This window comes from Podarcis liolepis (assembly GCF_965112155.1).
Source record: "Podarcis liolepis genome assembly, chromosome: 16".
Classification (NCBI taxonomy): Eukaryota; Metazoa; Chordata; class Lepidosauria; order Squamata; family Lacertidae; genus Podarcis; species Podarcis liolepis.
In genome coordinates this window covers 20,837,441-20,851,548 of record NC_139567.1, presented here as the reverse complement: position 1 = coordinate 20,851,548, position 14,108 = coordinate 20,837,441, and the positions used below count along the sequence as shown (strand labels likewise).

At 48.3% G+C, this 14,108-nt stretch overlaps 2 protein-coding genes across 9 annotated transcripts in view; both read left to right on the top strand.

The window, feature by feature from the left end:
• USP2 (ubiquitin specific peptidase 2) overlaps positions 1-12,547 on the top strand; it is an 80,360-nt gene extending 67,813 nt beyond the window's left edge. For 7 of the 8 annotated variants that reach the window (XM_083481036.1, XM_083481034.1, XM_083481037.1 and 4 more), the window contains 9 exons: positions 387-498; positions 1,334-1,444; positions 2,310-2,374; positions 4,311-4,414; positions 4,559-4,639; positions 5,209-5,287; positions 6,085-6,192; positions 7,621-7,741; positions 10,179-12,547. In XM_083481036.1, coding sequence (XP_083337162.1) covers positions 387-498; positions 1,334-1,444; positions 2,310-2,374; positions 4,311-4,414; positions 4,559-4,639; positions 5,209-5,287; positions 6,085-6,192; positions 7,621-7,741; positions 10,179-10,266 — 869 coding nt within the window. In that variant the 3' untranslated portion in view covers positions 10,267-12,547. Of the gene's footprint in view, positions 1-386; positions 499-1,333; positions 1,445-2,309; positions 2,375-4,310; positions 4,415-4,558; positions 4,640-5,208; positions 5,288-6,084; positions 6,550-6,784; positions 7,742-10,178 lie in introns of all 8 variants that reach the window. The other variant, XR_014520379.1, reaches the window with a different exon arrangement.
• Positions 1-14,108, top strand: part of C1QTNF5 (C1q and TNF related 5) — a 201,947-nt gene that overhangs the window by 145,652 nt on the left and 42,187 nt on the right. The window lies entirely within an intron of this gene.

Genomic DNA, 14,108 nt, shown 5'->3' with positions numbered 1-14,108 from the left:
TTCATGGTCGAGTGGGAATTTGAACCCTGGTCTTCCAGCCCTCTAACCACTACATCACACTGTCTCTCCATATCATTGCAACTATAGTACTGCACAACTTGGGAACCACTTATCCATATTATATGACCTCTTGGGTTGTTGTTTTTTCCAATTCACCACCTGCCTCTGTTTTCACGCTCCCAACTGGAATTGTCCATCCAGTTTTGGCATAGGGAAATTGTTGTTGGCATAGTTGTTCAGACTAGACTTTAGGGTCTTTCAGATACATTTGGTGAAATAGATTCCATGGCAAAGCCATTGCCCTTCCCTGACAAGCCTAACCTTCAAGTATTTTCTCTCTTTCTGCCCCACACCTCCCCAATCGCCCTCTCCCCTCCACTGTCCAGAGTTTGCCAAGCTCATCCAGGCATTGTGGACGTCATCTCCCAATGAATCCGTGAGTCCTTCTGAATTCAAGACACAGATTCAAAGATACGCGCCCCGCTTTGTGGGTTACAAGTAAGAAATGTTACCCCCTGCTCATTTTCCAATGGACAAAATTATTTGTTGGGGTGCAGGGGGATGGTTAATTAGTGGCCTCCAGATGTAGCTCCTCTGGTCCTTTTTGTTGTGCATTTGTGATGCTTTGTGCACGTGATGGTATCAGGGTAGTTATACGTACCGTAATCCCACTTTCAATACTGTCTGCGCCTGCAAAAGGTTTTCGAGCGGCTATCCTGGTTCATTTCCAATTGGTGCGTGTCCCGTTACTTCTGGCTGAAATCCTGGGACCTACCACAAATGTTCCTACTTTTTATTGTGCCAATAATACATAAGCATTGGGGAAACGCATTAAATAATAAAGCGGAATGATGTGCAGACATTCCAGTATAAATTGACCACTAATGCAGTATTAATGTGTCAATGGCATGTTGCAGAATACACCTGCAAAAAAACCCAACCTCAAATATGCTTTTAGTTTGCACTGAGCTTTGGGTTCCTTTATACCCACCCACCCAAAATAACCTGGTGCAGAGTTGGAGTAAGATTCATTTACCATAGTAGGAATTGCTTCAATGCAGACATAGCTAGTGTCAGCTGATGTGAAAGGCAGCGGGTGGGTGTTTGCAAGGTAGGATCACAAGCTTAGGAACCATGGCATTTAACCCTGCCTGCACCCACCAGTTCTTCCTGCAAAAGTCCTCCGTTTCCCCTGAATTTGGTCTCAGAAGCTGGCTAGGAAGCTGACTAGCCAAGTGGGAGTTAGGTTTCCAGCTCTCATGATCCTATCTGGAAGACCTTACCTTCATCTCTGATGGGGATCAGTTAACGCTTACCGTTTTCTTCTTTGCAGCCAGCAAGATGCACAGGAGTTCCTGCGGTTTCTCCTTGATGGGCTCCACAGTGAGGTGAACCGAGTGCTGGTGAGGCCCAAAGGCAACCAAGACAACCTAGACCATCTCACGTGAGTTGCAGTAGAGTGTGAAGGAACTGGGAAGAGCAGGCAGAGAAGGGGGGTGGGCATTGGATTGTGGATGGCACTGGCTCCTAAAATGAATTATATTATTAGGGAAAGTTGCTTGCAGAAATGTATATATTGATCAAAACTACGTGCAAAAGGGCTTTTAAAAGAAAATAAAAGCTGCCAACTGATGTGGAAAAGGTGGCTTCAGATTGGAAAAATGAGAAATTGTAACTAGGATACGGTGCCTGGCTTTGCTTTGCTTTTTCTCCATTGCAATCCCTTTTTTCATTTTGTGTTGTGCCTATTAGATAGTAAGCTTGAAGGCAGGGAATGTCTTATCATGGACACTTGTGAAGTGCTCTGGGAGCAGTTGGCTGTTTGTTTGTTTTTGCCAAAGAGCAGGATAAAATTATACTTTAAGATACAGTGGTACCTCGGGTTACATACGCTTCAGGTTACAGACTCCGCTAACCCAGAAATAGTACCTTGGCTTAAGAACTTTGCTTCAGGATGAGAACAGAAATCGCGCGGCGGCGCAGCTGCAGCGTGACGGTATCAGGAGGCCCCATTAACTAAAGTGGTACCTCAGGTTAAGAACAGTTTCAGTTCTGGAACTAATTAAGTTCTTAACCAGAGGTACCACTGTACACAGTGGCCCCCACACCTCCTAAATGTATATTTACACCAGTCCTGTAGGTTAGGGTAGGGTGAGAGTGACTTAGCCCAAGGTCGCCCCATGAGCTTTGGGGATTTAAGCTTCCCCAGTTGTAATCCAGAGCTCCACGCACCCCTGCAGTCTCTCATGTGACTTCCCTTTGACCCTGGAAGAGCCTTGGATAGACTTTTTCTATCTCCTTTTTTGCAGCGACGATGAAAAGGGCAGGCAGATGTGGATGAAATACCTGGCAAGAGAAGACAGCCGGATTGGGGGTAAGTCTTTGCCAGGACAGCAGGGCAGGGGGGAACCTGTGGGCCTCCAGCAGCCGCTCCCAGCATCTGAAGGGCCAAAAGGTTCGCCACCTGTGATTTAAAGTGCAGCTCCAGAGCCACCACAGGATGAACTGGGAGTTAGGAGAAGGCATCAGGATCCCAGGTACAGGTGATGGTGATTTCAGCTCAGAGTTCTGAATGAGACAGGATCCTTGTCCTGGCATTCCATGACTCAGCACATTCCCCACAGTGTCAAGCATTGCACTAACTCTGATTTCAGTTAACATTTTTAATTATTTTTAGATCTTACGCCACATCTCTGCACCATGCATTCAAAGCAGCGCCCTACCACTTTAAGCAGTCTTGGCTTCCCCAGAGAATCCTGGGAACTGTAGTTTTTTGAGGGTTCTGAGCATTGTTAGGAGGCTGCTAATCCGCTCGCAGAGCTATAATTCCAGAGTTGCCCAGGGGGAGAGGTCGATGGTTAAACAGTTCTGGGAATTGTAGCTCTCTGGGGCAAAAATTGGTCTCCTGACAACTCTTGGCACCATTAACAAATGATGCTGCTTTAAATGTCTGGTGCAGATGTGGCCTTAGATAGCAGGCCACAGGAGGTGACATGTAAGTAGCAGTGGGTTGGGAGTTAACCCTTCCACCTTCACTGCAGTCAATAAATTTACCTGCCCTTCTCGCATTCCAATGAAGCTGATCTTAGCCTAAGAGGAAAGCTTCATTTTGTGCCAAATTTTAAAAAAATGATCTCACAACCATCACCCTCACTCGCTTTCTCACACACACACATTTGCTATTTAAATGCTAAAAGTGAGATAGGTTAACTGTACTCAGCATCTAGTTTGTCCCTTAAGAGGCCCTTTCAAGTACAGTTTTGCGCAAAATTGAGCCTTGATGTGGTTATTTAAAATTTGCACACAGAGAACAAAGGCTGGCTTACGGTTTCATCTTGATCCGTAGTGATTTGGCTTAGTGGGGCTGTTTTATCAGAGCAACTTGAGAAGGCCTTGGATTTCAAAGCTTGCATAGAAAGATAAGGTGACCTGATTCAGGCCCAGGAGTTGAGAAGGCTTTGATGGTCCATCATAGAGCCCAGAAGGCTTTCTGAGTCATTAAAGCTAATTGGGGAGGCTGGATCAAAACCTCAGCCGTTAAGAGGCATGTGGGAGAAGCCTCTCCCCAGGCTGGCATCTGAAGTGCAAAATGGAACCCCATAAATTTGGATTCCACCTGCCTAGAAAGCCACAGATTAGCTGCCAGGTGGATCCAAGATAATGTTTCTGCCTGAGGCGAAGGACTAGATAGTGCCTCTGCCAGGCTGGCAGTTAAATCTTACTTTGGAACTGGCAACAGGACGTGGACCTCTACTGCTCCCAGAAGGCAGCAGGATAGCTTGGCAGGCAGGTGGGCAGAACAGGCCCTGTGACACACACAGCTCTCCCTACCCCTTTGCATCTACCCAGTGGCGTAGCGTGGGTTGTCAGCACCCGGGGCAAGGCAAGTAATTTGCGCCCCCTAACCCATGGATTTTGGCAGGGGGCAGAGAGCTGCGAGTGCGAGCACGCCCCCCCCCCCAGATGTTGCGCCCAGTGCGGCCGGCCCCCCCTGCACCTCCCACACTACGCCACTGCATCTACCACCTGAGGCAGTGGTCACATGACTAGCAAGATTCCACCCAGAGGCCAACACAGAATACCAGTCCTCTGCTGCGAGTAAGGCAGATGAGTTGGTAGAGATGCCAAGTGTCACGCAGAATGGGATTCTGGGACAGGTGTAGCATTCAGGCTACCAGTTGCCGGGTCTTGTTTGGGAAAGAGGTTGAGTGTTTGGCTAGCCTTCGCTGATTGGTCCAGCCAACAACGGTGAACCATCCCTCCTTTGTGTGTCCCCGCTCTTCATTTCCCCCAACTTTTTGCCTCTTCAGATCTCTTTGTTGGGCAGCTCAAGAGTTCTCTGACGTGCAGTGAGTGTGGCTACTGCTCAACAGCCTTCGATCCCTTCTGGGACCTGTCACTACCCATTGCTAAGGTAACCATGTGCTCTCCATTACTTCCTGGCCACCTTGGTGCTGTTTTGTCTCCCGCACCCCCACCCTCCCCGATCCCCAGCATGCCAGCTCTGGCAGAACGCTCTTAACTCCCACCTCTTTGGTGTGTCTTCCCTCTTTTGCAGAAGAGCTACGGGGAGGTGAACTTGATTGACTGCATGTATCTCTTCACCAAGGAGGACATCCTAGACGGAGATGAGAAACCAGTAAGGGATATATTCATGTGGCCCCCCTTTCTTTTCTTTTTTTGCATTTCTCCCAAGCAGTTTCCCTGAACCTTACGCGGGTTTGTACATGATTTTTGCTAATATATGCACCTTAATACACAATATTTGGTTGGAGAACTGCATCACAAAAATTCAGAGGAGTGAATTTTGAGCAGCAACTGTGGGGGTTTTCCTCCCTGTTTTTAATTTACCGGCTAAGGAAGTGCAAATTTGGTAGGTTTTCTTTAAAAGGCAAACTGAATGAATCCTGCCACCCACTTACTACTCCAAGCAAATCCAGCCATTTGCTGCTCTTTAGCGCTCCCTTTCTCCCTAGCTCTTGGTGGGTGTTGGTGCCCCAAACTTGTTAATAATGTTTCCTAGTGGTGCTCCTGCACTCCTGTGCGCATATAGGCGTAGGTGGACTGGAATGCAGGCAGCTGCCACCTCAAGGGGTAGGAGCCCTGGCCACCAGAAGGGAGAGGAAGAGGAGCTAGCCCAGCCTTATCCCTGTGACACAGCACTCTAATGATATCTTCCCACTAATCAGGAGTCCCTTTATTTTCCAGACCTGCTGCCGCTGCAAAGCCAGAACAAAATGCATGAAAAAATTCAGCATCCAGAGGTTCCCAAAGATTTTAGTGTTGCGTATCCTTTGCCTTCCCTGTGGCTGTGTCCTTATTCTAGAGAGCATATAGACGGCAAGTGAATCGCAGGTGGGGGTGGGGGCAACTGTTCTGCAATAACATCACACAGGGGTTTTGTATTGGGCATAGAATTCAGCATCTCAGGATCTCAGCTTTTAATGTTTTGATTTTAAATGTGCAAGATTCTAGCCCTCATGCTAGAGCAAGGAAGTTTGAGCTGGGGTGGTGAAGGGGGATGGAGTTCCAGTGCTGCTTCCTGTATCTTGAAATCCAGTTTGTTGGATCTATCAAATGAGGGCACCCGGGTTCGAATGCCCAGTTGGCTGGGAGGCTTCTTGTGTGACCTTTGCAAGTCTCTCTCCAGCCCCTTAACCTACGTCTCAGGGTTGTTGTGAGAGGAAGCAAACTTTGTACACCACCCTGAGCAACTTGGAACAAGGGCAGGATAAAAATGTGCCATTAAATTTTTAAGCATTCAGAATAACAGCACTGGAATAAATTCAAAACTAAGCAAATGCACTTGATTGGAATAGGCCGTGTAGGTCACAGAATCCAGCTTTGTTAGAACTTTTATTTAAAATACAGTAAGGCATACGCACAGCCCTGATTATGCATGATGGAGTAGCCCATTTTCTGTGGGTAGCAGGTTGCCTCAGCAGAGAGCTTCCAGGGAGCCCAGACCCTTCGCTCCAACAATGAGAAACAAGTCGGACAAGTTGCCCAATAGCCTCCTTTCTTTCCCATAATATATCTGTCCTGTTAGTTCGTCTGCTCTTCTTCCTTAACTTCCTATCCCAGACCTGAAGCGTTTCTCTGAAGCAAGGATGCGATCCAGCAAGCTCACCACGTTCGTTAATTTCCCACTCAAGGACTTGGACCTGAGGGAATTTGCATCCCAAAACTGCAGTGAGTGGCTTTTTGTTTTTTCCTTGCAGGAACTAGAATGGGTGGGAGGAGCCTGAGAGGAGCGAGGTGGGCACTGGTGGGAAGGTTGCGTCAACAATAGGACTTCACATTATCAACTGCAGCTAAATGGAACCTTCATATACAAGGGCAGTCCATCTCCGAGTGCCAGATGCTGGAGACAAACAAACAAGATAGCCATCACCACCATGCCCTGTGTGAAAGCATCCAAAGACTTGGCAGCAGCTGTTCAAAGCAGAAGTGTGGACTAGATAGACTTTGGTCCATTCTAGTTCTTAGTCCTCTGGTATACACTGTAAATCAAATCTTTATTGTTGCGCCTAGTGGGTAGCATTTTATGTACACTATACAGTGGTACCTCAGGTTTCATACACTCCAGGTTACATACGCTTCAGGTTACAGACTCCACTAACCCAGAAATAGTGCTTCAGGTTAAGAACTTTGCTTCAGGATGAGAACAGATATTGTGCTCCAGCGGCAGCAGGAGGCCCCATTAGCTAAAGTGGTGCTTCGGGTTAAGAACAGTTTCAGGTTAAGAACAGACCTCTGGAACGAATTAAGTACTTAACCCGAGGTACCACTGTAAAATGAAGCTAGTTTGAAACTCGTTTAACAGTCTTAACTCCCCACTAGCAGCAGATGAAATGGTGGGGCGGCGGTGAATATTTAGCCTCCTGACAGCTGGGTCATTGTTGCTTATTGGGAGGATAAAGGACATGATAACAGAAAGATCAGCGCAGTGCAAATGTATCCGAAGAGCCAGTCCAGTACTCCTGCTGGTGCATTTGCAATTCTCTGGCCTCCCTGCCACCTGACCCCTCTCCCAATAACTCACCGGTCTGGAGGTCAGGTCATTGCCATCACCCCATAACACCATCTACTTCTGCTCCCTGCTGCCACGCAAAAGCACCTGGGCATTATAAATCCATGATGCTGTTGACCTTTTTTAAATTTTGCTCAGCTGCCCCAGTGCCACAACCCTGCCTAGAATCCCTTGAAGCTACGAGGATTGAACGGGTTTGCAGCTGGTTTCAATAAGACTGGCAACATCTCATGCAAACACACAGAAACGCAAACACAGCTAGTTTGTCAAGCGATGCTGCGGGCTCCCTGAAGCCACCTCTCATCCATCCTAAATGCCCAATTGAAAATGCAGGGGTGGCGAAGAGCTAACCCCCTACCAAACTTCTGCAAAAGTGAAATTTCGAGCCAGCACCAAAAGAATTTTGAGAGTAGCAAAAAGGAGGTGTTTCAATAAGACCATAGCAAAATTTCACCAGGGTTTGCCTATGTGATTCATGAAGTCCTGATGCCTGTGTTTCTTCCCCTTTTTACACATTGATAAGTAATGTGTAGAGCACAGAACATGAAAGTGACGCCGTGTGTGTCTGTTTTGTTCTCACCTTGCAGATCATGCTATTTACAACCTGTACGCCGTCTCCAATCACAGCGGGACCACAATGGGAGGTCACTACACAGCCTACTGCAAAAACCCTGTGTCCGGAGAGTGGCATGCCTTCAATGACTCACGGTATGTCTAGTTCTTCTCTATTGGAAGGGGGCTGCAGCTTTCACACGGGGGCCCGCAGGAGATTAGCATCACCTGTATCTCAAATCTTAGGTTCTACAAATGCTAGAAACATTCTCTTTTTTAAAAAAATGAAAACTGGGAATCCGAGCATTATGGTTCTCCCTTGCCCACACCACCAGTGGACATCCATGCTTAGTGGCAGAGCATATGCTTCTTATGCACGCATGCGCAATCTCTAGAAACCCAGAAGGCGCATGAAAAGGAGCACAAAAATGGCAAAAAAAATTTTTTTTTAATAATATTTATTAAAGTTTCAAAAGGTATAAAGAACAAAACAGAAAACAAAGAAAAACACACAAAACAAAAAAAAAAGGTTCCACCTTTTAAGTCTCATTTTCAATAACTTCTTTTCATGACTTCCCCACACCTCCCCTTCTTGTATTCCAGCTCCAATTATTTGTTCAGCAAGTTTTTATCCTTAGTGTTTTAACCATAATTTGTTAATATACTTCTTTATAATCAGTTTAGCCCTTAGTTCATTATTATAATTAGTTCAGTTTGTTCAGTAACTTTTAGATTATATACAGTGGTACCCCGCAAGACGAACGCCTCGCGAGACGAAAAACTCGCAAAACGAAAGGTTTTTTCGTTTTCGAGTTGCCTCGCAAGACGAATTTCCCTATGGGCTTGCTTCGCAAAACGAAGCTTGCCCCGGGGACAGCGGGTCTTCTCTTTTGAAGCAAGGGGCTGCGGGGAGATAGCGATCTCCCTGCAGCCCCTTGCTGCAAAAGACGTCCGGGGGAAGCGGGGAAGAAGCGCTTCGCTTCCCGCTGCCCCCAGACCTCTTTTGAAGCAAGGGGCTGCGGGGAGATAGCGATCTCCCCCCAGCCCCTTGCTTCAGAAGAGGTCCAGGGGCAGCGGGAAGCGAAGCGCTTCGCTTCCCCGCTTCCCCCGGACGTCTTTTGCAGCAAGGGGCTGCAGGGAGATCGCTATCTCCCCCCAGCCCCTTGCTTCAAAAGAGGTCCGGGGGCAGCGGGAAGCGAAGCGCTTCGCTTCCCCGCTTCCCCCGGACGTCTTTTGCAGCAAGGGGCTGCAGGGAGATCGCTATCTCCCCGCAGCCCCTTGCTTCAAAAGAGGTCCGGGGGCAGCGGGAAGCGAAGCGCTTCTTCCCCGCTTCCCCCGGACGTCTTTTGCAGCAAGGGGCTGCGGGGAGATCGCTTCTCCCGGTGCTCCGAAGCCGGGCGGGGGGCAGGGGACACCTCCCGCCGCCGCGGGGACACCTTTTGAAGGCAGGCGGGGGGGGGAGCAAAGACTTTCGCCCCCCGCCCGCCTTCAGAAGAGGTCCACGACCTCTTCTGAAGGCTGGCGGGGGGCAAAAGTCTTTGTCCCCCCTGCCTGCCTTCCCAGGGGCTTTTAAATCGCCCCGGACAGCGGAGAAGTCCTCCGCTGTCCGGGGCGATTTTAAAATGCCGCCCGCCAGCATTTTAAGATCGCCCGGACAGCGGAGAAGTCCTCCGCTGTCCCGGGGTTTTTTAAAATGCTGGGGGTGGGAAGAAAAGCCCTTGTCCCCCCCCCCCAGCCTTCAGAAGAGGTCCGGGGACAGACTGTCCCCGGACCTGGTCTGAAGGCGGTTTCCCTAGGAACGCATTAATTGATTTTCAATGCATTCCTATGGGAAACCGTGCATCGCAAGACGAAAAAACCGCAAGACGAAGAGACTTGCGGAACGAATTAATTTCGTCTTGTGAGGCACCACTGTACCTTAGTCATATGTAGAGAGAAAAAGAAAAAAAAGAGAAAGAAAATACTTTTCCTAAGGTTGGCCCTGGTTCCTATCCACGAATTCCCCATTTTATAATAATAAACAACATAAAATTTTTACACTGCAAAATAAAGATCAGGCCTCCTTTGGACTTCCAAACCCTACCCTTCTCTCCCCGGTTTCAATCCCAAACCAAAAGCCATTAGTCCATCTTTTTAGCCTGGTGACCTTACGTCCGAGGCTCTCAAGTCCCTCTCAAAAAATAGTGCAAAAGTAGCATCTAGCAATCCTACAAACCTTTGCAAGTGCAATCCCAGGAGCCTTTGCGCCAACCTTTGAGGCCTCTGGAGAAGCGATTGTGGTGGAGTTTGGAGGGCAGATGTTTTTGTTTTTTAAAGGGTTTCCCAAGGGTTTCCAGAGGTTTTGGGGGCATTTGCAGGCTTTCTCAATGGTGTTCCCAATTTTTGTGATTTCACTTAAGCGTGTGGTGCCTCGGAACGTAATCCCCGCATAAACGGGGAGTTGCCCGTACTGGAAAACGGGGTGCTGGACTCGATGTTCCTTGGTCTAGCAGAACCCTCCTTTACGTTCTTTTATTATATACATTCCCTGGGGTTCCGCCCCAGTGCCAGACCTCAGCCCCCTAACTGCTTTCTCCTCTCTTTCCCCCTGCAGCGTGACACCGCTCTCCTCGAGCCACGTCCGGAGCAGCGACGCCTACCTGCTTTTCTACGAGCTGGCCAGCCCGTCTTCGCGCATGTAGCTTCCACATGCCCTCCCCCCACCACAAACCCTTGATGAAAAAAGGAAGAGAGCCGAGCACCAGCTCTCTGATGCAAAAAAGAAAAGAAAAAAAGGAGGGAGGGACAGAACCCAGGACAATGGTGACTCCAGGGATTTTTTAAAGCCGGGGTGTTTTTTTTGTTTTTTTTTCTTAAAAAAAAACCCAAAACCAAACAAAAAAGGGGGAGAAAGAAAGTCCTAATAAAGCATTGACTAAAGCTGCCGACTTTTACGGGAAGGCCTTTCTCCTGCTCCGGGGCTGTCGTCGAAGAGTAGCGTGCCCTTCAGCCTCACGGACGCCGGGGAGAGAACGCCGGAAATGGAGGGCCAGGGGGCACCCCACAGCTCCATCACTCCCCTAGTGTTGTCAGGGGTGGTTTTTAACGTTTTCCTTTTTTTCCTCTCTTCCTGCCTCTCTGTCTCCCTTTCCCGTGTGTGTGATTCTCTCTTTCATTTCCACCTTTCCCCGCTTTAATAATAAACCGTGAACAGCAGCTCTTGATGGGGCAGAAATCTGTCTGTCCCGTTTTATCCACACAACCCCCCACGGCTTGCACCCCTTCGCCGGGTTCAAAAGTGTGATGAGAAGGGATCTCAAGTGCTGGACCTGGGCAACGGAAGGAGGCGCCCCTGTTTTCTCTCCTCCCCGTGGAACGGCGCCACCCGGAGACGGGCATTGCACCTCGGGGAACTGTTTAATTGCACTACGGTTATGGAACCCAGCCTTGGCGTTTCTGCACCCACCCGCCTCCCGGCACCGTATTGTCTACCCTGTTGGAGGTGTGAGGCAAAGGAGGCCGTTCTTCCAAAGCTGTGAACAAAATGACTGGCTGACCACTTGAGATGCCTGCTGCCTGGGACTGTGCGCTCATGCCACGCAAGCTCACCACAGAGGGCAGCTCTGCAGCTCATCACAAGCCCACACAGGGCATGGGAGTTGGTTTCCTGCTGCAACCAAGGACCTCGAGTGACACTTCCTTCGCTCCCGGCTCTCGTTTGGAGGGACGCTTCTTGGTTCCGTTTTTGTTTTATTTTGAAACGAGCTTTCTTTTCTTCCTAATAAAACCCAGGGGCACTTCCGGCTGGATTTGACGGGCTCCAGCAAAGGGCGATTGGTGGTAGATTCCTGCCTATCCGTTCTCACAACAGTGCCTTAAAACCTTCCGGGTGAAACGTGAGGTGTTTTTATGGGGACAAAAAACAAACAAACACCCTTTTCGAAGGAGCGTGAGGCGTAATGCTTTCTTTGCAGTTCCCCTCCACAAAACGCCCATGTGCAAACACACACGTGTATCCCTCTCTCCTGTCCTGGGTCAGAGTGAGGCCTGTTCAGAAATGCTTTGGGAAGTTAGTGCTGAGTTTCCAGGAACGCGGTTGCTTAAGTTTTTTTGGTTTTCTGAGGTAACAAGCCCCCGGCACAGGCTGCGTGAAGGCAGCGGCTTCTCCTGCCAGCAATGTGTTTCTCACAAGGAGGCAAAGGACTGGATAACAGCCTTTGGTCAGCCGACAGATGTTAATAACCTTATTTAAACTTTTATTTATTATCTCCTCGCACGCACACACTCTCGCACGCACACACACATGCACAAGTTTTTCAACCCATGTTCAAAATATGATGTATATGAGAGGAACCCAAAGGGGCCCTTTTAACCGCTTCACGACAGGCAGAAATCCAGTGGGGTGTGCTCTTCGTTGTGTCTGAGTGTTGGACCTGCACTTTATTTTTAGTTTCTCCTATCATGAAGCCTTTAAAGGCAACAAATCTTGGTCAGGAAAGTAAGGAGGCAACCTAACACCCCACCCCACAATATTGAATCAGGCAGAGTATTAGATGCCTAACCAGGCATACTGAATGAAATTATTGGCCATGCCAAACCACAAATGGCTTGTAGCATTGAAAATCCCTTTACCCTTCCTTTTTCCTATGAAGTCCTCCTTCAGAATCGCACACAGTCACACCCCACATAACATTCAAAGGGAAGCTCCTTTTTTAATGTGTTTTTTTTAAAAAAAACTCGTAGCAGTTTTCACTCCATTTTAAGATGGCTGACGCTAAGACCCCAAAGTGGGGAGGGGGCTGGATGGGCAATGCAAGATGTAAATGGTTCGTGTGAGGAGGACTTTCTTGTTGTTTTGTGTGTGCTTTTCCCCCCCAGTTTGACTTAATGGCTTGTTTACTGTGTAAGCAATGATAGGGGAGGGACTTCCTGTGACTCATAAGGGAGACTTGTACAGAAATAAAAATTGTAGCTTGATGAACACTTCGGTGGATTCTTTATGTTTGTGTACGCGTGGGTGACTCGGGGTGGACGAAACTTGCATCTATGTTCTTCCTGCCTTAGCTTCAGTTCTCCACATTTCAGCAGATATTTTTTTTAAGAAATCCACATGTAACTCCATCAGCATTTAAGTGCACATTTCTCCATATACAGTGGTACCTCGGGTTAAGTACTTAATTCGTTCCGGAGGTCCGTTCTTAACCTGGAACTGTTCTTAACCTGAATCACCACTTTAGCTAATGGGGCCTCCTGCTGCTGCCGCACAGCCAGAGCACGATTTCTGTTCTCATCCTGAAGCAAAGTTCTTAACCTGAGGTACTATTTCTGGGTTAGCGGAGTCTAACCTGAAACGTATGTAACCTGAGTTACCACTGTATGTAAATAAATGTATAACGCTATGTACATTATTGTAACCTGAGGTACCACTGTATATATTTTTTAAAATGCAGTTTGGAGTTCATACACAAGCAAATTTGACTCATTTTCCAAGTAAGGCTGGTAGAACGCATGGCTCAAAGACATTTTGAAGCCTGAGACAGAGAATCCAAATTGCACCCCCCCCCCCGTGTTGATAAAAAATATAGTAAGGTGACCGTAATACTATAATAGCTCTCTAAACATGTCACCTAACTGTAAGGTAAACACATGGGGGGGGCGCAATGCGAGGGGAGCCTCTATCCAACTTGTGTAAGGAAACGTGGATGCTAATTTGGAGTGCAGAGCTAGCACAATCCACAGGGTCCTGGGCTCACGTGTTTATTGCACACAGAAAAGGCCAAAAATAAATAAATGAGGTCCAAGTTTAGCCTGAAATCTGACCTCCGACGTGGGCTGTCTTGCCTTTCCTTGGGCCAGACCTAGTGGCAATGACCCAGCTGGAGGCTGTATTGAAGCAGCTGCCAACATTTTAAGGCCCATAGACGCAGTGCCCTAGGTGCCACCCTCGTCTGGTCGCTTCTCCCTCCCCCTGGTCAGGTCCCTGTTCCCCTAACAGACAAAAAGAGAAACTGTGCATGTACATATTTTGATTTTTCTGGGTAAAACTTGGATCCAGCAAAATAAGTCTTGAGCCTCGAAGAGCACATAGATTGGCAAGCGGGAAAGAGCTTCCAACTTCCTCCTTTTTTAGTGGAGAAAAAAGTTAACTACCCTCAACACCTGAGAGGGCAGGGTGTGTGGGTGCCAAGGGAAGACTTTGAGGGTGCCACAGCTTCCACGGTCACCACATTGGTGACACCCTATTGTGTCGTCTTTGCTAAATGTAGCTTGGCTCACTTCCACAAGCCACCATGAGCTGCTTCTCTTTCCTGCAGCGCAGCTGATCTCTTTCAGTGGCGCACTGTGCCGCTTTCCATGTTATGAAAGATCCCCAAGGCTGCCTCTAAGGCCGCGGGGGGAATGTGCCACAAGGCTTCCGAGTAATCCCTCAAAAAACACACTTCTCTGGCTGCCGAGAGGCCCAAGTCCCTCCCTGCCTCCCCAGCAACCCAGCGCTCAAACAATGCCCCCTTTCTCCTCTGCTTTAGTAACAGGGTAAAGAGAT